This window comes from Abramis brama (assembly GCF_963993115.1).
Source record: "Abramis brama genome assembly, chromosome: 23".
NCBI lineage: Eukaryota > Metazoa > Chordata > Actinopteri > Cypriniformes > Leuciscidae > Abramis > Abramis brama.
Genome location: NC_139985.1, coordinates 7,347,997 through 7,370,123, shown reverse-complemented (window position 1 = coordinate 7,370,123; position 22,127 = coordinate 7,347,997). Strand labels below are relative to the sequence as shown.

The window sequence follows — 22,127 nt, the reverse complement described above, 5'->3', positions numbered from 1 at the left end:
AAACAAAGTACCATAGAGAACAAAGTCAATGATTCCAGGAATCTCAGCACGGGTATGTGCAAAATCTAAATCGCTGTCCATAATTTTGCAAGCAATTGTTTATAAAGAAAATGTGCGCACAATATTGGAACTATTTCCATTTTAAACCATGAAGGCGAGCCAGTGGATATCACACAAGCAATGTGCAAACTTTGCTCTAGAGTTATGGTGGTGAAGAAGTCTCAAACCCCAGTCAATTATTCACTTAATATTTCGCTTTTGGCACATAAGTAGTGAAAAAATGAGGAGAGAAGTATTTCGTGTTTTGTGTTTTTGAAATGAGTAAGCTAATCTAATTCATCTTTTATTTTCCTCACAACGCGATGGTTATGGGGTGATGCGAAATAAAATTATTGCTAGTCAAATGAATTTTAATATTAATGTAATAATAAAAGTAGTAGTACAAATAATAATAGCCTAATTTAATACATTAATTGGAAATGCCAAATCCTCTTGATAAGGCCGATAGCTGATGCTTTTGTTTCCCTAATATACTTTAAAGGGGTCATATAATGTCATTTTTGTACAAGCTAATATATAAATTTGTAATATACTTTAATTAAAAATTCTCATTAGTATTGTAAGAAAACACTAATTTTACCTGGTCAAAAACAGCTCTGTTTTCAGCACGCCGTTTCAGTGCATGTGTCTTTAAATGATAATGAGCTTTGCTCACCCCGCCCCTCTGTTCTGTGCGTACACCGTTTAAAATAATAATACAATAACCATAACGCGTTGTTCATTATAAACGTGGGATTATGAATTATATTGAGAACGTCGTACATAGAAAACATGCCATAATGTACCCTGAGTGTAAAAATAGCCACATTCATTGTGAAGCGTGCAAGCTATTTGCAAAGATTAATATAAAGATTAATATAAAGGTCAATAAAACGTTACACTCACTTGTTCTTCTGGAGGTTCAGCAGGAACATGAATAGTTGGTACTGATCCTTTTTTCTGGAGCAGCTTCTTAGCAAAAACAGCTTTATACTGACCCTCGTTTGTAACGTTAAAGCAGTCTCGAGTCTGGTGAAATGATTTGCGCAAACATGACAGCATTGACGTTGATCGTGGGGAATATTCCCTTCGAAAACAAACTCATCCACTGCGTCTTCAGCTGTACGGATTTAGAAACATCATCAATATGACTGCTGTGTTCGTTATTACACCCAAGAACAGAACACCACAATCGTTAGACGCCATTCTGCTCAGCACTCCAGCTATCAACAATGAACGCGCCGGTCGGCGCGTGCTATGATTGACAGCTCGCTCACGAGGGCGCGAGGGCGGGTCTGTGTTTGAAACGCTGCTGTCAATCAGCCATCGTGGGAGGGGCGTCGATATTGTGACGTCACAATATCGAACAGCTTGATTTGAGACAGGAGGAAACATATAAGAAGATTAAAAAAAAAAACACTGGATGGATTTTTATCATTTTATGATGGTTGTGTACAGGCACTGCCAACACACATTTCAGTACAATCAACTTGTAAAAGTTCATGTACCATTATATGACCCCTTTAATCTTTATTTTTGTTCCATATTTTTCTGTCCTTTTCCACCTTTTCCTTTCTTCAACCTCCAACATATCTTCCATTCCTTCATTTATTCTTTTGTGTGTATACGTGATTATTTCAAACATGAGAGCACACACCCCAAATGCTTAAATGATTAATCGGTTCAATACTGAATGAAAATTGATACCATTTATTATAGATTAACCTCGTTACAAACAGCTAAAATATTTACCACTTTCCTTTTCTCTCTATTTTCTCTTTTCTTTGCTCATTTAAAGAGCTTCCAATGTTAACAAGGGAAGCAAAGTTAGAATTTTTCTGGTATATAACCATTCTATAACCAGCATACAAATTACTATAAAATTGCCTTCAGAAGTATTCTCTGCTATGCAAACTGTATTGTTACTAATCTCTGGGATATGTGGTTGTTTTTGTGTGTTTGTGTGTATGTGTGTGTGTTTCTATGTGTTTGTCTGTCCTTATTCAAGCTCAGTTTCGGAGGAATCCCTTTGCCTGGCAAGCCTGGGACGTTTCTCCATGAAAATTTCCATGGCTGCATAGAGAATCTAAACTACAATGGTGTCAATGTCATCGACATGGCAAAGAGACGGAAGCCACAGATCTATACCGTGGTAAGTTTGAACTTTTACAAGTGCTAGTGTTACTGTAAATAACAATTTTTGATATGCCTATATTGTGAGAATCAATGACACCTTAGCTAGTTAGTTTGAAGACTTCAAATCCCACTCTTGTTGTTCACAAGGCAATGTGAGACTTAAAAAGCATAGATTTGTTGATGTTTTTTTTTTTTTTTTGTATTGTGTCATTTAAACAACTTTATTCACACAAAAGTCATTTATATCCAATACAATTTGCAACAGTGTCACTTGGTAAATCACAGTAGCTCTGTGTGTTCTTCTAAAAGTGTGCTTTTGCAATTGTGTGAAATTGTGTGCATCACACCATAAAAAAGCTCTCTTTCCCTAATTAAGAGGCTGTGATGACTTTCCTCTTGTCCATTTCTCTCTCGCTCTCTCCTGATGGTCTAATACAAAAAAAAAATCGTTTTTTCTTACCCTCCCTCTTGTCAGAGGCATTTTAAGACAACGATCTTACCAGCTTATTGCAATACATTCCAAAGTCCAAGAGTTCACTGACTGAATGATGTTCATGCAGTGCTATAGCTATTTTTTGTGCTATAGCTACTTTCAAAACGATTTGAGAACTTCAACTTCACATTGGTCCTCAAAACAAAAATTAAATTAAACATAGCACCACCACGTTCATGTGCACAATTGGCTTCCATGCTCATGTTGTAAATAGGAAACCTAAATGTTTCATCATTAAAGTGTTGAGAGGTATTGATTTATAGCAGAATTTTTTAAACTTTGAGGTCTCCTTTGGGTTTTTTAAGCTCCATTGTGTCCTTAAAGTCTTAAATTAGATTTGATCAAAAAGTTATCATTAAAAAAAAATGTATATCTTAAATAGTACAACACAAATCTTAATGATCATTTTAAAAGGTCTTAAATTTGGAGAAAAATGTTAATCACTATAAGGCTTAATGTGATTATTAAACTTTAAACTTAAACTTTAGATAACATTTTTTGTCTAGATATTAATGGTATTTTTGTAACACATTAAACTGGCATGTATGTGGCTTCTTTTTTTTTTCCAATGTAAACTATTGGGGCTTCTCTTTGGTCTGCCCCATCACAGGAAGAAAAGACTAACACCGCTATTCATAATGTTCCATATATAGATAGACTATTGGCACAATCTGATTATTGCCTTACTTTCTTTCATGTTTTTCATAATACCTCTAATTCATATATTTTGATAAGTTACATTATGGGACCCCGGGGGGTCCACAGACCCCAGTTTGAGAGATGCTGAACTATAGAGTTTTAAACTGTTCGCTAAGGTGGAAGAAACTGCCAGCACACATTGCTATTGCTTCAATAATTCACTTGCTATGTGCCCACGCCCAACATCAGTATGATTTAGTATGACTCTTTGTTTCCATCTTTTCATTGTCCTTTCCTTTTTAATTCTGCTCTCCACATATTCATCTCTTCATTCTTTCATATTTCTCTCCCTTCCTTACTAAGGGAAATGTGACATTCTCCTGCTCTGAGTCTTCGTCAGTCGCTGTGACGTTCCTCAGTTCCTCAGGCAGCTTCCTGGCGCTCCCTGCAGATTATTTTACAGAGAGTCTCACTGTACGCCTTCAGTTCCGCACGTGGAATCAGGAAGGGCTGCTGTTCTCAGTCCCTCTCTCTCATGATCCAGACCCCATTAACCTGCTTCTGCAGCTCAGCCAGACCCGGCTGCTCCTCTCTATCTCTGGAGGGCCACAAAACTCTGCTCAGGTTTTCAGTGGTAAGATATGTAGGAGCAATAGCATTTCATTTGTTAATACATTTTTAGATATTGTATACTGATTAAGTGTCGATGCAGATGATTACGTGATTCATTTATCACAGCTTTCATTCTGAGGCTGGGCAGACTGCCTTGTTATGCCTGTACTGTTTGTGTTTCAGGTCAGAATTTGAGTGATGGACAGTGGCATTCCATAGCCGTCGAGGTCAAGGGTCAAAAAGTGTCTTTAACAGTCAACAATCAGAAGCCTGTCTCCATGGAAATCATTGGCCTTAGCCAGAAAGTGCAAAAAACAACCATCTACGTTGGAGGTATGGCATTAGAAATGGAAATAGCTAGTTTAACCTGATTCTTGGAAAGAGTTACTGGCTATATTCAAATTCAGGGATGATAACTTATTTTGATCTCCTTTCTTAACTAGCCTTATGGCTGCGGGCAAAAAGCAGTTATTACCCAAAACATTATCCTGAATGCAAAGAACAATTTTCTTCTGCCTTATTAACTCTAACCTCCATCAACTGAACCTTCCTCATATTCCTGAATGAAATACAGGTTTGGAAAGCTCATTTCACACGCACAGCTGTTATTCCCAAACATTTTTTTCTTGGAGTTTTTTTTTCTTTTTAGTTCATTCATGCAGCTCTAACCACATTCAATTTCTGTAGAGGATAAATGCATTTTCTTTAATGCTGTTATTGAAATCTCTGACTCAAACTTTCAACGTCTTAACTAAGACCTCTAAATCTCTCATTTTGCTTACTTCTGAGACAATGCAGTCCTGCTGAGATTGTATAAGCTGCTTTGCAGAGATTTGTCTTTGTGCAACTTGGTATTAGTTGTGGATGTTGTTTTTGATTTAAAAGCCAGTAAGTTGGACTTTTCCATTATTTTAGGCTGCCCTTTATTCCAGAGCAATTTCATCTGTGAGAACCCCAGCAGAGGATTTCAGGGCTGCTTTCGTCTCCTGTTCATCAACAACCATCCGGTCAACTTCCTTCAGATTCAGCAGGAAAGCCTGAGCAACTTTAGCCAGCTTAGCTTTGATGTTTGCAACATACAAGACAGGTCAGTTTTCCCCATTGATTTCTTGCTCACACAGTTGTCTTACTACTTTTATGTGAATCATTATGCATGACTTAAAAAATCTATCTATCTGATCATCTATATAATTTGGCTCATAACCAGGCCCGGATAAAATTGGCAGAATTTATTTGCCTTTTCTATGCTAGTTTTGGAGGAAAATCTGTTAATGGAATAGAATTAACAGTTAATGAAATGGGTTAAACAAAGCTTTTTTAGCTTGAAGGATAACCAAATCAGTCAAAATATTAAAAAAATCAAACATGCAAGTAGCAGGGACTGTGTAGAACTTTTTGAATGATGGCCATTCCAATTCTATGGAAATATTTTCAGGAGCAGATTCAATGTGGGCCAACTCATAACCTATAAGCATAGAATAATATTTAATAATAGTATTGTTTGTAATAATATTACATACAATGATAATAAAAAAGATGGGTATGAGAAATAAAAATGGTTATTATTACCAAAACTAAAAATCTAAATAAATTATCATTTCAAATGAACGTGTTCGTCCCAACAGGTGTTTGCCCAATCTGTGTGAACACGGTGGTCAATGCATCCAGTCATGGGACCAGTTTTACTGTGACTGTTTTGGAACAGGATACACAGGAGCCACTTGCCACAACTGTGAGTTATGCAAAGTCCCAAAACAGCCTATGTATGTTTGATTACTCAGATGCGAGTTTAATTTTGCTGTTTTTCAGCACATTACTGAATAATGAATAATGTTTGTACTTGGATTTATTTCGGATATCACAGATGCATTGTCAGAATTATAACTTTTTATTATTAAAAAATATTAATTATAAAACATGAACTATAAACAAACACAAAAAGTGTTCAAAAGTTTTAGAGTGGTAGGTAATTGTCATCTACAGGTGCCACTATTGTGTGGAAGAAAGTAGCCTAAATTAAATTGGTATTAAATTTCAGTTAAGTTGGTGAGGTCCAACTTTTCCCATATTTTTATTTTATTGTTCTAATAAACTATTTGTAAATGATACTTATTGGAATAGGCCAATGCTGCTTACCCTTTATCTTTAAATCATTAACATTAATTATGGCATGCATAATGCATCACTTGACACCTGCAAGTGTAACAGTGATTTGAAACTATGCACTCACCAATTTATCCATTTAATTTTGGCATCTGTGTCTATTATAGTATTTTGAGTAAGCTGTAATTATTTTCACCAGATGTATTTTTACGCTTCCTTGCTGTAATCAAATTTGTTGGATCAATATGTTCTAATCTGCCGCCACATGCATGGTTTCATCATACGCTCATGACTGTACATGTTCTCTGGAGGAGAGAGAGGCATGACAATGCCATCTGTTAGACTTATTGCATTAAAAGACAAATAAATGTGATATTTTCTTTTTACAAGTCTTGCTGTGCGATTTACCGTCAGCAAAACAACACGTGCAACAAATTAGTTCTCTCTGCCGCACAGAGGACTTCTCTGTTGTGGCAAACAGGTCCCAAGAAAACAGTAATTACCTCTGTTTGCTAAATTAACTGTTTACAATGTCATGGTTAGGGAAGTTAATTTAATATAAATGAAAGAAGACTTGTTTGCACGTGACACACTATTTTTATTTGTGACTGATTTAACAGGTATCGGCTGTTTTTGGCCAGGCAGAGTGTTCTGTTTGAATGATGCTGCTGATTAACAAAAGTTGACAAATGTTTTTTCTTATGATTACAGCTCAAACTTTAAGGCAAAAAAAAACAATGTTCTTGATCTCACTTTAGTGTTGTTGTTGTTGTTTTACCTCCCACAGGCTCAGTACTGTATATCTGTGCCAAGCATGCTGATGTTCCAAAATGCAAGCATTCTGTAATCAAACACAGCATAAACACAACAGCAGCAGATTTATTTCCATGATTTCTTTGATTCATCATTTTCAGCAATATATGAGCGATCCTGCGAGGCCTTCAGGAAAACAGGAAGCCAGTCGAGTGTGTTTACAATCGACCTTGATGGGAGTGGACCGCTAGAGCACACTCAAGTTAACTGCACCATGGCAGGTGACTGATCTAATTATACATACCCAACTTTGCACATTTCTAGACGTATTATACACTGATGTTCATCATGTTTAACATTATTCAATGATGAAGCTCAAACCTCAGCACTTCTCATTTACAAACCTGATTCAGTGCAAGGACAGGTGTGACCTCAGCATGTGTGGGGGGACTGCCTGGAGAAATCACACGTCTCATTAAGTGAGTTCAGCATCTCATGCGGCTGTCTAGTTCAGCAGGTTGGATTAGGGTTGGCCAACCTTCTCCCATGGAGCCTCCGGTGAGGCAGATTTTTTGCTCAAGCACCACACAAACATCCCTGATTCAGCTAGACTGGATCCAACGAAGCAGTTGATTAGTGTTTCCAAGACATCTAGATGGTGTGATGTTGCTGTGGTTTAGATGTTTTCGTGTTTTCTCTAGACTGTGGGACAAATCACTAAGAGTAATTTGTGCCTATTGCTAGCGTTGTTTATTTCCAGTGATGTATGACGGATTATAATCTTTCCATAATTTCTTCATCATTTGAGCAATTACTCCTGCTACAAACTGCGCGTGATAGCTGTGAGAATTTCTGTTTTTTGCATTGAAATACAGTGCAGAAGGGCTGCAAAAGTGAATGAATTTGACCCTATGGGCCAGATTTACTAACAGCTTGTGCCAGTGCAAACCCTCTTTTGGCGTTGAAAAACTATTGTCAGGATTTACTAAAGACACGCCGTGAAAAATTGGCAATGAAAAGCTGTGGGCACAACACAGTTATTTTTGTTGCTGACCTTATTGCATGTGTAGGAGTTTCCCTTTAAGGCATAACATTTATTGGAGGAAAGTATTTGAATAAATCACGCAACGTGATTTTACTATGATTCGCGGTAGTCAATTTTCTTGTATTTGCACCATTATTTAATACCAAAAGCATGTCTTAACTCATTTTGGCTAGACATGGCTGCATTTATTCTTTAATTTGCGCATTGTCAGTAGATCACCCGCAGAACTTTCTGGTTCCATCTTCTCTTTTATGGGAATGCAGCGTCATGCTTATTTGCCCTGTTTAGTAGATCTGGCCCTGTATGTGCTGTTTTTGTAGTAACATTACACTGTAATGTAACATAAAACAAAAATGAGAGGAATCAAAACTATTTAAATAAAATATAAGCATATGCGATGTTACAGAGGGACTTCTGGGAATGCCCTTTTACCAATTACATTTTTGTAAATAAAAAAAAAAAAAACATATTATATGATGTTAATATGATGTCCAGGGTATATGTATAGTCTTTAAGTAAAGTATATGTATAGTTAGATTAATTATATGTGCAGTTAGTACTGTATATGAATAGTTTGATTATATATAATATATTTATAGTTAGATTACTTATTTCAGTAGGTTAGCTATGTAGGTTTATGTTATTCTTCTACTGTTTACATGTTTATATTTATGTTTAAATATGTTGCAACGTGGTCCTGCGAGGCATTACATTTCGTTACACTGTATGTCTCCACATATAAAAGAGAATGACAATAAAGCTCACTTGACTTGACTAAGCCCATGTACTGTATATGGTAAGGTAACCAATTGACAGGTTTTTACTGTAGGATTTTTACAGGATACAATATATAGCAAAATGGGGGGAAAAAATGGTTTACTACCTCTCCAAGACATGTGGGGGCAAGCAGATGTATCATCTGCCTCAGGAACAATGTGTTTTCTCACGTCTCCTGTCAGGTTTCATCACCAATTTCACTGACCTTGGTTTTTGGCCTCTGACATTACTCTCTGCTGCATCAGATGCTGGGCAGATTTGTCTCTGAGATAAGACTGTAATACATTATATCATCACGCAGGGAAATTCAAGCCCCATTATGTCAGCAGCAGGGAGGAGTGCAGGTAAAGAAAGAAAAAAATCAAGATGCGTTTCTGCCTGCAGAGACTGGCAGCACATACTAGCTGAGACTGATAGCTTAATTTTTCTTAGTTTCATAGGCAGCAGGTTTTGGCTCAGATGTTATTGGCGCTGCAAGCCGAGCTGAGAAAAGTAAGCACAGGGAAGCTGTCATAGGCTGTGACCACCTGCTGCACGTTGGCACAGCTAAGCTGGCTTTACTTTACCAAGTCAGCTTTCACTGAGCTTTATTCAGATTGCAAAGTTAGCTTTGTCACGCTGAATGCATTTAAAGATCTGTAGACCCAATACAAATAGACCTTTTCTCTCAAGCGACGCCAACAAGCACTGGCAAGAAAATCGTTTGAAACTGACCCCAATTACAGGAGCTATTAGCCATGCTAATTCTGCAAGACACCACAAACCGGCACCTTTAGACATCACACGTAGCAATTTCAATGTGCATAGGGAAAGGTGCTAGTGTAGACTACCACACTCTCATCATTTCACACCCTCCTGAAAGAGTGACCTTCTGTTCTCTGCTTAATATTCATCAGGTATTTGCATACGACTCCATCACTCCGTTAATCTCTCATTTTCATTCACAAGCACATACGGTCGATTGAGTGCAGGCTTGAGAGGGTTGATACACGTTCGGAGTCAATGGGGATTTCAGTCTTTACTAGTTTTTCAAGTGTGCTGTTTCTTTGTGTGTGTGTGTTTCTTGCACAGAAGATAAAGTTTGGACTGTGGTGGGGCACGATTACACGAGGCCCATTGACATTCGAGGATCCACTCCACGCAGCCCTTTCGTTCTCATCTTCAACTACACCATCTCACCATACCATCTCCGCTCGCTCGTGACCTCCTCAGAACATTGCCAACAGGAAGTGATATATCGCTGCAGGAAGTCTCGGCTTTTTGACACCTGGGGTTGGTTCTGCTTTCTTATTCTGGAGTTTATCTCATTGTTTTGTGTGCTGTACCGCTGAAATGTTGTCTTTTTATGAAGTGTGTGATTTATGTTACCTCAGGAATTCTAATGCTCTAAATTTGGCTAATATGCTGCAAAGGAACAAAAACATACCTCACAGCTAAATGATTCACAACAGCAGGTTATTACCACCGATATTAAAGGGGCTCAAGTGTGACACGACGACGATGTGTGGTGAATGATGATGTTCACTTAAAAAGTGGTTATGCTGTAATTTTTGTCATGCAGGGATGGTTGTGGGACGTGATGAGAGCATTTGAATTGCAAAGGCATGCATACAGCCTTAAAAAAAGATTATAAGCTTTTTACGCTAAATTATTCCATATGATTTTTTCTGCACACTGCTTTAATACTTTTGACTCTGTGGGGTTGATATGCTTAGGCTTTTTACTGGGTTGGAGTTAACTTCTCCTCAAACATTTGGCTCACTCTTTGGATTCATTTTGATTTGAAAAATGGGAATGAGATCCAATAAAGCCTTTGAGCAAAGATCAACCTTTGATCAAACATTGTTCAAATGTGAACCTCCAGCACTAGACATCTTGCATATCTGATTGCCATTTGTCGTTGGCTAAGCTAAGCTCTTGGCCAGATCTCTGCACCGCTGTGATAGCAGATGTCTGGTCACGCACATTGTAGCGCTACTATAACGGCTACTTGACTGACAGGAGCCTCAGAGCCCATTACTGACCAGCAGGAGCAGGATACCAGATGTCATCATGCATGACTAATTACATTAGACTCCAAACAGTGCTGTCATTATTAGCAAAATTATTTAATATGATATGTATAGAATATAGGAATATAAAAAAATATTTTTATCCTTGGGGCATTTTGTCCATTTTCAGATGGAACACCTCTGTCGTGGTGGCTGGATAGAGACGGAGTGAAACGAACATATTGGGGAGGATTTCTGCCTGGGGTCCAGCAGTGTTCTTGTAGCTTGGATGGCAACTGCAGGGACATGAATTACTTCTGCAACTGTGATGCAGACCAAGACATCTGGTACATTTTTATTCCACAGTGAATCAGACTTGCCAGGTCTGCGTAAAAAAAAAAAAAAAAAAAAAAAAAAATCCCAATGGCCAATCAAAACTAGCCCATTGACCCTAGCCCACATATCAAAACTCAAAATATGCCAATCCCATACCTAAAATATTTTATAGTCACTGTTATACATTATACACAATTTCAACTTGAAAATCACTGTAGAGTAGTAATCATAAACACAGTTTGTTTTCATAAAGGAGCTCAAAGGCTTTTCTCTTACAAAACATGCCAGTTTTATCATTTGTAGAATATAACATATTTAAAAGCATTTCAGTCAAATATAATTTATGCAATATGACAAACCTTTAACCTTCGGGTAAAAAAATAGCCCAATGGACTTGAGCAGTTGTTCCTATTTTTAAGATAATAGGATTGTTGTTTTTCATAGAATGAAAGAAAGAAATCTGAGACAGATTGAAGAGTTTTAGTCAATTAAAATGCTGTATTGGATTCACACTTTAAAACCCTTCATTAGCTTTTCTGTTAAAGTGAGTGAGACAAGCACAAAGCTTAATACTCGCCATAGGGCAAGTATTACCGTTTTTTAAGCAACAAGTGAAGCATACACACTCCTCGGAGGGCAATTGTCTTTATACTGGCCTTTTGCTCATTACTTCTCCTCTTCCACATTCTCTCATTCTCTTTCTCCTCCTGCAGGGCAAATGATACTGGTGTGCTGTCTTATAAAGACCATTTACCCCTTAGTGAGATCGCCATCGGAGACACAAACCGGACAAACTCACAGGCTGAGCTTCATATTGGACCGCTGCGTTGCTACGGCAACCGTGGGTGTTTTGTTTACCAAATTTAAAAGGGGAATGGGGGGTAAAACGGCTCTCTACTGAATATATTTTCATATTTCAAAATGCAAAAGAGATGGACCCTTTTTTATCAAATTCAGAGCACAATTTGCTTTTCAACACACTGTGTGTTTTCTCACCTGTCCCTTTGCTACAGGATTTTTCTGGAACACTGCATCTTTTTACCAGGAATCCTCCTATCTGCACTTCCCCACCCTGCAAGCCGAACTGAGCGTCGATATTTCACTCTTTTTCAAAACCAGTGCTCTCTCAGGAGTCTTCTTGGAGAATCAGGGTGTCAGAGACTTTATAAAGCTGGAACTTATTTGTGAGTGCTTGATCAAATGTGACTTGTAAAAAAACAAAACATTATTTTTCTTATTCTTGTTTTCCAAGAAAACATCTAAATTATAAATGTGCATTTACTTGAAGCAAAATTGCAGAAGAGAAATTGCAACATTTCTTGAAGAGAAAATAACTCTTGTTTCTAGAAAATATATGCTGAATTAAGTATATTTATTTATATATTTGATATTTTAACTTGAAAGCAAGACAAAAACAGTGGCATAACAGTTCATTTTATGCTTGAAGGGAAATGCACTAGTATCGAGTGCGTCTGACCTGAAAATAGAGGCTTCAGCAAGTTTCTTGAAAGAGCCTCTGAGCACTTCTTTAAAAGAAGAACATTCACTGAACTTTCAGTGAAAATCAGTCATACTTTTGTTTAAACCGCAAAGTGTGAGATAAACATACCACTGTTTTTGTCATTCTCAGCTCCTTCTACAGTGAACTTCACCTTTGACCTTGGGGATGGACCAGTAATTCTTACCGTTCGATCACCTGTAGTCTTAAATGATCGTCAATGGCATTATATTCGTGCTGAGCGAAATGTGAAAGAAGCTTCTCTGCAGGTTGACTCGCTGCCTCTGACGCTAACCGAAGCACCGTCTGAAAGACCCTATCGGCTTCAGCTCAGCAGTCAACTATTTGTGGGTGCGCAAACATGCAAATGTCACTAGCAATGTTATAATAATATTGAGTGTACTTTAGCTAAGAATACCCTTGGGAACAGAGAAAATTGAGCTCGTTATACAGAAGGAATCTGTAATCATATTTCAAGTCAGAAACCATGGCATGGCATGGCATGGTTAAATGTGACAGGGTTGAAGATCAGTGCAGAAAATATAATTTCGCTACACCATATTATTTACAGTCAGAATTCTTGTTTTATGCCATGAACGATATTTGTTTAGTAACTTGCCTCTGTTCAGATGTTATGTTGTCACTCCCTCAAATATGCTGTCACAAAAATCAAACTATTATTTAGAGAGTTTGACAGAATCTACAAAGACAAATAAAGCATTTTAGAAAAATCTATATGAAGGCATGAGATTTTCATGTCAGTAAAAACAACATTTTTGTAAAATGTTTTGTTATTAAAGTGTAATGGTGAGATTCAGATACATTTATTTAATATTAATCAAATTTTTCATTTTAATTTTTCCTTTGCTGTGTACACACTCTATGGAGTATGACTATCAAATAATAAGAAATCAGTTAATTGTGTTAGTAGTAAGTGATTGGGACACACATACTGTAGCACCCAAACGGCATCATTTCCTGAGAATGACACTATTATTAACTTCAAAGTGCTTGGCTTTATAAATTGCCTAAGACAATTAATCATTTTAATCTCCCCAATAGGAGGAACGGCTTCTAGGCAGAATGGCTTTCTGGGATGCTTACGTGCCCTCACCATTAATGGGGTTACCCTTGACCTTTATGAGCGTGCTAAGACCACCCCTGGGGTGAATTCAGGCTGTCCGGGTCACTGCACAAGTGACAGCGTCTGCCATAATGGAGGGAGATGTGTGGAAGAGAGGAGCAGGTACACCTGCGACTGCACACAGATAGCCTTCGATGGGCCACACTGCAGAACAGGTGAGGTTACGATGGCCCCCAGGCCAGCTCTCTTTCATAGGTCTTATTGCACCAATCAAAAAGAATGAATGAAATAGGCACTCTGGACCACAAGCACACCTCAGATGCTTGTAGTTCTCATATGCCGTAATGTTGGCATTTTTGACGGAGGAAGTGTTTTTATTGGATTTACACTGTAAAATCACACAATTAGATCAAAGCCTACAGAGAGAAATTAAATCAGGGCTCTATAGGAAATGATTTAATATCCGTTTAAGCCACAACTTGCTGTGAGCTGTTGGATATGGCATGAGTCTCACACTGTGGGAGACATTTGTACCAAAAATGTGTACAACAGGTATGAAAGTCAACCCACTATATATTCTATGGAAATTTCAACTATTTCAGACCATTTTTAGTTTTTTATTAGATCAGGAGGGTTGGCTGCCGGTGGATGACAACATGCCCTTGATGGCGTATTCACCTTGAATTCCTTGAGGCTGGGCTGACAGGCTTTGGCAGAAAAGCTTTAACTGACAAATTGAATTTAATTATAGCAGCCATTGCTCTGCCTCATACCCATCCAGCAGCCTGTCAGTCAGATTAGTGATGTAATGGCTTTGTTTCTTCACAATGCGATGTCAAAACGGGTCCGCTCAAGCCACTGCAGTTTACGGCTAACTAGAATAGATGACCAGAAAATGAGAAGAGACAGAAAGAATCAGTAGGACACCTCTCTGCCACAGTCTCAACTGTGGTTGGGGAGGAAACAATGCTAATGTTGTTGTTTTTATAGCTCTAATAATGACAGATGAGACGTAGTTCATTGCCTTTGCGCACAATCTGAATTTGCATAGAGATGATGATGATGCTGATGTTCTCAGTGAAGTTCACCAGGGACTTCTTTGTCTCTCTGTGTCCATCACAGCTCTAGCAGCTTCCTTTGAAAGTGGATCTTCAGTCCTGTACACTCTCCAGGAGCCATTTTCCGGAATATTGAATGAGGAAGTCAGAAAATCACCGGCTGGCTTCCATAATGCAGAAGTTACCAAATCTCAAGAGAAAGTGTCGTTTGGGTTCTTGACGAGTCATGTGCCAGCCTTGATCCTGACAGCTCACACTCTTGACCAGCATTATATGGCTGTTATGCTATCATCAAACGGTACCAAGTCATACGTTACTCTAAAACTTGGGGAACAGTCATCATTTGCTCATTTTCATATTGTTCCAAACCTGTATCAAGCTCAAAAAAGGGCAATTAATATTTGTATGCATTTAGTCTTTTTCCACCATAGTCATTATCTGATTTCATTGACTAGAAAAGAGCAGCCAGAAAATAGTATTAGTTTTTGTGTAAAAAAAAATCAGGTTTGGAGGGACATGAGGATGAGTAAATGATGAAAAAAAATGATTCCTGTGAATAGTATGTGAGTAGTATAAATGTGCAATATCTGTCTTCCTTTGAGATTCAATAATGAATTTTTATCAATGCAGGTTACATTTTTAGAGAATAGAAAAAGTTATACATCATAAATTTTCCTTTTTAGTTTTTTTTTTTTTTTTCCTCACTCAGTTACACCCACATCCTTTATCAAAAGAACACACATGGCATCTAAATTGAAGGATCTTGCAACCATTGTCTCATCACTATTTACAGTACTCTTTCACAGCTCTGCTTTTTTCCATTTAGCAGAAAATAATTTGTGAGAACACATGACTGGCTAACATGTCTTGCACAGCAGATGGCAATGCACATCAATGTTTGACAAAAAGGGAGAAAAAGGGAGAAAGGTGATAAAAGTAAGAAGCAATGAGGCGAGGCACAGGAAATGCAGAAATGAAGGAAAATATGCTTAAGGAAAGACTGATCGTGGAAATCAATGAATTAAAGCTAGGAAACAAGCAAAGGCTATAAGAATACTTAATGACAGAGAAGGGAGAACTAGTGGATGGAGTTAGTCTTGTTCCACCTACAAGAGAAATGATAATTCACATGAGAACTTTTCAAGTGCAGAGGTGATTGCAGACTTGCTTGGTCCTGTTATCCCAAATGACTGTTAAACATGTTCAAGCATTCATAATTCTCAAATTGTTAATTGCAGTGAAATAACCTAATTATGACTAAAGAGTAGTGTGTTTTATTTCCTATTTTGGTAACTACAGATTGCACCTTAAAGGTGCACTCAGTCATTTGTTTATCTTGCTCTATCTAAAAGAAAAACGCTTTTATTGGGCCACAGATATTACTGGAGGCTTCATCTCATGTACTGTTGACTATACTGTTCAAAAGTTTGGGGTTGATAAGATTTTTTTAAAATGTTTTTGACTAATGGCCAAATTTATGGCCAAAAAAACTCCAGTCTTCAATGTCACATGATCCTTCAGAAAGCTTGTGTATTATTATCAATGTTGAAAACAGCTGTGCTGCTTAATATTTTTTTTGGAACCCATGATAGAAATGATAGAATAGAAAGTTCAAAAGAACAGAATTTATTTGAAATTTAAATATTTTGTAACATTGTAAATGTTATTGATTAATTTAATTTACCCTTGCGGAATAAAAGTAGTAATTTTTTATTTTATTTTTTAAATCGTACTAACCCTAAACATTTCAATGGTCATTTTAAACATATTTTCTAAGGTGCTATTAATTTTTTAGCGCAATTTTCCAACGGACAAAATTGCGATTGTTAACTCATGATTTCTGTTCTGTCTGTGCGCACCAATCTTGCACTTCTATCTCCTCCTCAACCAGACCACCTAGAGACTTCGGGTTTTCGGCATTATGTTAAGGAAGGTCTAATTTCGTGAACGCACACAAAAAAAAAAAAAAAAAAAAAAAAAAAAAAACATAAAAAGATTTACTATCTCTTAAGTGTTGTGATCCCATGACGTCAGAAAATTGCGCTAAAACACTCACTGAGTTTTTATTACTTGTTTTTTTATGTGTGTGTGCGTGTATATAAGAAATGGCATGGCTTTCTGCAATACTAATTCTGATTAGTCAATTGCAGCGATCTGTGTTCAAATATTTTTATATCATGATCACTGAACAGTATAATTGACATTGTCCTAAGAAAACAATTTCCTTCTTAACTGCTAGTGTAATGTTTGTCGTATACACACATCGTATTTTCTTATCACATAATAGAATGACTTCAAATCAAATGAATATTTCTAGTCCATTAATTTCTTTGGTAAGCCATGTAAAAGATGGTTATTATCACATACTCCTTTATGGTGATACAAAAACACTTTACATTGTGGACTTGAACATGTTGAAATTTAAAGCATTATTCCTTCTTGTCATGCTACAACACTGCATTCATTGTATCAAACAAATATCGTATGCCTTTAAGTCAATAGCTTTTACTCTGATTTCCCAGGCAGCCTGCAAATACGATACTTGTTGAACAAAGAAAAAAGAACAGAAACGTTCAGCCCAAAGTCAGCCAGTCTATCAGATGGACGGTTCCACTGGGTCAAAATCAATCGAAAGGGACAGGAACTCCTTGTTCAGGTGAGTCTTTGTCTCCATAGCAGCAGGTGTTAACGCAATGGCCAATGTCTGATTTCCAAAGATGTTTTACTTGACATCCTATACTTCACCCTAGTGAAAAATAAATACACTCAAATGTATTTGAAATACATTTATTTTATGCTAAGTGTAGGCTACTACAAGTACATTTACATATTTATGTACTTAATATAAATACCCTGCAATTGTACTTTTTGTATACTAAATTGGTATACTTAAAGCCTGCTAAATTGAAAAACTCATTTTGTACTTAGTAAACTTTAGTTATTCAGAAATAGTGCTGAGGTCCAACTAAAGATATACTTAAGTATATTTGATTGTGCTGAAGTGGAACTATTGCAAGTATACTTTTGGTACACTTTAAAAATCGTGCATTTAAAGACTGATATTACACAGAGATCATACTATCCTTACTAATAGTGATATTAAACACATTTTAGGCTTAATATTAAGAAATGTGCATTGTGCAATAAAGAAGTACTTCAAATAACGTTTAATTTTAATATTTATATCAGTAAGTCTCAATCGATATGTCAGTTAATATATTAATGGGTTTGCAGTATACTTCAAATGAAATAAATGTATTTTAAATACATTTTGAGAAGTTTTTTCACTAGGGTACTTTTTTACAGGAATGAGAATGGATGACTTTTATGCTTGTCTCAAAAGTCTTGTAACATACTAAATTATATTTTATTTTACAGTATGTGCACTTGCAGTGTACTTACAAAGAAAGTGCTGGGTAATATAAGGTAATTACATGGTTATAAGGGTAGGTTCAGGGTTAGTAGTTATTAACCAGTTATTTAAATTGCTAGAATAAGTACATAGTATGTACATGGGGAACAGGACTGTAAAATAAAGTGCTAGCATGATATTTCTAAAAGCATGTCACAATGAACTGAGATGTATTTTCCTGTGCTTACCATGACTGATTGAAACTTAGTGTTGGTATAAATCTTTTACAAGATATCTGCCACAATATCTGTGCCCTTCCAGATTGACAGCACAGTAACCCAGCAGTACAGCCTGTCTCCTGGCTCTGCCCTCAGCCCGGTGAGGTCAGTGATTCTGGGGAGAATCCAAGGTGAGTTCCTAGCAGGCTTTTGAAGAGGACTCTATTTCTTCATGTTCCTTGTGTGCCATTTCACACATTTCTATTTCACTGATGTGGCGTCAGGTGTCTGAAACCAGGCAGGTTAGGAAAGGGTGGGTGGTTGACTGGGTTGGGAGGCAGATGTATGGTGTGCACACTTTTGACAGCGCCGTCACAGGTGAGTTGCCAAGTGAAAGCCAAATGGAATTTCTCAGTGTTGCCTAGGAGACAGTTTATTTTTACCTGATAAAAAATAAAGCTAGAGAACGATTAGGACACTCGCATAACTACAACAAACCCTTTTTAATCCTATTAGTTACTACAGATGCAAAATGGAAAAGGAACCAGCACTGAATGTGCTAATTTATTCTGTTTTAGAATGGCTTTTTAGACACTACTAATGAAGCTTTTTTAAAAGGAAAAAAAGTTCATTAAGCAGAGGTTACTTGTGTGGTTCTGCAGTCTGCTACTTTTAAAATGAAGGCTGATGAGTGGTTTCATTAACAGTTTATCATTTGAATTCAGTTAAAGGTGAAATGCATAATTTGTATGCCACTGATGTCACCAGATGGAATTGCAAAAACATTTCTCTCTTTGTCTCCCATTAGTCAGACAAACAGATAATTCCACCCCAAATCAAAGAATATCAGGATCAAGGAATCCTGAAAAATATGTATCATGGTTTCCACAAAAATATTAAGCAGTTTTCAGCTCTGAAAGGCGTCTTGAGCACCAAACTAGCATATCAGAATGATTTCTGAAGGATCATGTGACACTGAAGACTGAAAATTCAACTTTGCCATCATAAGAATAAATGACATTGTTAAATATTACTTTAAATTGTAATCATTTTGAAATATTTCCTTGGCGAGCGCAAGAGACAAAAACATCTTACCAACCCAAACTTTTGAACTGTAGTGTAGTTGTCTCTGCATATTAAACTAGGATGGGAGAATGTATTTTAACATCACAATTTAAGTTCAGTTGCTCAATTCTTTTTCCTGTTTCAGATAGTGACATCACTGATAAGGAACTGGTCCAGGCTGGATTGAGAGGGTTTATTGGCTGCTTGTCCTCCGTGCAGTTTAATCAGGCTACCCCGCTGAAGGCAGCCCTGCAGAACAGCCAAAGCCCATTAGTTACTGTTATCGGCCGCCTGGAAGCATCAAGTTGCGGGACGATTTCCAGCTCGAACACTTTGAGCAATACACACACACGGTCAGGTAAATGATTCTTTAAATGTTTCCACACTGCAGAGAGACTCAATGATGACAGTATTTTTCAGCCTGCTGAAAAGAATCACAAAAGCCAGTCCTTTGTCTTCCTCTTGCTCTCTTTCTCTGCTTACAGATGACTCAGCGAAATCAAACAGAGGCAAAGACCCATTGAAAAAGGCAGATCAAAATGACTTGGCACTTATCGGAGGTATAGATCCCCATGATATTGTGCTTTTGGAAAAGCTTTTCAGAATAATACCCAAATCTGACAATAGACCATCCTCAGAAATGAAACTGTACAGCCTCATACATCTTTAGTGTTTTATTTCATGATGTTCTCATTTGTACCACTGCAGCACTGCATTGTAGAATGATGGAAATATTAATACATCTCAAGATCCAAACCCACACCATTTCATTCAAACCACATTGAGTCTGAATCAGTATAAATTTTTAATATTTAGCATGTTTTCATGCATCCATTTAAATGGAAGCACATGCAACACTAATTTCCACATCTTCATTCATCTAATAAACAGGAGTAGTGGCTGCAGTGGTGTTCATCACCCTCTGTGCGTTGGCCGTCATCATCCACTTCCTATACCGACATCGACGGACTCCAGCGCCCTCCGGAATCACCGGAAAGACGCATTGCCCCAGCATGGAGCATCCACCGTACCGGGTTGCATTGGGCCTGCACAAACCCAACCACGACAGCAAAGAATATTACATCTGACCTCTCGTTGTCGTGCTTGACCTTTAATTGAGTAGCCTGTCTCAGTGAACATGCAAACATCCCCACCACACTGTATTATCTACACTGCAGGCTGAGCAGCCAATCAGAGGCTAGCAATGACTCGACAGCCACTTTTTTAGGCTGGGACACAAGAGAGACAACAGAATTTCTTTCTTTGTTTGCTTATTTTCTATGAAGAGAGTAAAGCTTATGTTGAAGTGGTGTGTGCGGGCCTCCTGAATAATGACAGAGCTGTATATTGTTATTTTACAGGCATAATAATAGGTTTTACATGCACAGCACACACACACGCAAACGGCACAGCAGGAGGCCTGAAGCATCACTTTATCCAGTGTGCCTGCTCAAACCTGTCTGTCTCAGAGCCCACATATATAGACTGGGCTTAAGCTAATGGACTGAAATCCCAGAGGAAGAGGGTTCTGAGAGAATGGTTTTGTGGCAGGGCGGTGGACCTTCCGAGACATTGTTTTTAAAGGATCGATCATCGCTGAACGTGTCCAAAAAAAAAGAAAAGATTAAAGACATCCGCATCCGACAACCTCGCATTTGATGTTGAAACTATTGACTGGTACAAGGAACCACTATAGGCTGGGATTAACAACCAAAAGACTATAAGAAAAAGCGTCTGAGAGATGGAATATGAGTCATTTGTGTGTATCCCGATTCCCATGGGCCGGGCAGATTCAGGCAGTTTAATTCTCTTTCCCACGGTAATTGAGCCGGTCTCACAACTGAGCTCCTGGAATGAAATCTCATCCATATGGAAGTGCATTATATCTCCTGACTAGAAAAACAACTACAACAAAACACCTGCTTTCTATTGAGAATTAATTCTATGGCTGTTTTTTTTTTCTATATGACTATTGTAAATGAATGGTGTACATACGTTTATAATTATATTTAATAAATGGAGCTTTCTAAGAGCTTATGAGTGCAGATGACCTATTGAACTGGTTTTGGTATATTTATGCAAAAATGAATGCGTATATGGCAATGTATGGGATAGTGCACTCCATGACTCAACAGTAAGGATTGTTTCTGCTTGCAAAAACTGACCAGTAGTTCAGACACCTACAGGCTCCAGCACATAAAATTATAAACTTCAAAATTTGTCACTGACAGATATGGCAAGTGACACTTCTGTCAACTGTTCAGAAACTCTCATAATACCTACCTATATTGTTGAGCCCTAGAGTATTGCCATACTATTTTCTGCAGTATATAGTATGTCTACTGTGCATAGTATGCTAACTGTATTCGTGTAATTTAACCTGGCGAAATGTGCCATACACAACAGCACATTGCACTGGGTTTTGTATTCTACAATGCAGTCTGTTTGACCTTCTATTTCCTGTGTCATATGAACTGCTAGTAATATAAGCCAAGATGGAAAAAGAAAAAGAGAGAGAGAATCGATTGAGAACTCTTAGGAGACAGTGATAATGAAACAACTTCTCTTGGCTATCTGCTGTAACAGGTAGGCTGTAGAGAGCAAAACAACACCCCTGATGGCAGCATGCACCTGATTGTCACATGATCACACCTTCACAAGTTCACAGAAATACTTGACTGAATTTAGACTACCAGTCAAAAGTGTGGACACACTTTACTAGTTTTGGATTCCTCGTGGTCTTAAAAAATCTATTAATTCGCAGGCTTACTCTATGCGTAAGTGTTTGGAATTAGTTTATTGACAAATATAAATTGTGCATTTATGAACTTCTTTACAGAACTATTTTTAATGGATCAAATTTGGTCAGTGAAGAAAAAGCAGCCAAAGCCCAGCATATTTGGGAACTGCACTGCGTCCGAAATCGTA

At 37.5% G+C, this 22,127-nt stretch overlaps 1 protein-coding gene across 4 annotated transcripts in view; it reads left to right on the top strand.

Moving 5' to 3' along the window:
- The window catches only part of cntnap5l (contactin associated protein family member 5 like), a 66,168-nt gene extending 44,919 nt beyond the window's left edge, over positions 1 to 21,249 (top strand). The window contains exons 7-24 of one of the 4 annotated variants that reach the window (XR_014604293.1): positions 2,048 to 2,191; positions 3,671 to 3,941; positions 4,103 to 4,252; positions 4,835 to 5,006; positions 5,545 to 5,651; positions 6,937 to 7,056; positions 9,669 to 9,869; positions 10,779 to 10,935; positions 11,638 to 11,765; positions 11,938 to 12,108; positions 12,555 to 12,773; positions 13,485 to 13,721; positions 14,629 to 14,862; positions 17,087 to 17,220; positions 18,238 to 18,325; positions 19,349 to 19,557; positions 19,685 to 19,759; positions 20,091 to 21,249. Coding sequence is in view for 2 of the 4 variants with exons in the window: in XM_084100972.1 (XP_083957098.1) it covers positions 2,048 to 2,191; positions 3,671 to 3,941; positions 4,103 to 4,252; positions 4,835 to 5,006; positions 5,545 to 5,651; positions 6,937 to 7,056; positions 9,669 to 9,869; positions 10,779 to 10,935; positions 11,638 to 11,765; positions 11,938 to 12,108; positions 12,555 to 12,773; positions 13,485 to 13,721; positions 14,629 to 14,862; positions 17,087 to 17,220; positions 18,238 to 18,325; positions 19,345 to 19,557; positions 19,685 to 19,759; positions 20,091 to 20,287 (3,018 nt within the window). In the remaining 2 variants the exon portion in view is untranslated. Of the gene's footprint in view, positions 1 to 2,047; positions 2,192 to 3,670; positions 3,942 to 4,102; positions 4,253 to 4,834; positions 5,007 to 5,544; positions 5,652 to 6,936; positions 7,057 to 9,668; positions 9,870 to 10,778; positions 10,936 to 11,637; positions 11,766 to 11,937; positions 12,109 to 12,554; positions 12,774 to 13,484; positions 13,722 to 14,628; positions 14,863 to 17,086; positions 17,221 to 18,237; positions 18,326 to 19,344; positions 19,558 to 19,684; positions 19,760 to 20,090 lie in introns of those variants that run through there. The other 3 variants (XM_084100972.1, XM_084100973.1, XR_014604294.1) reach the window with 3 other exon arrangements.
- Positions 21,250 to 22,127: the final 878 nt, after the last annotated feature.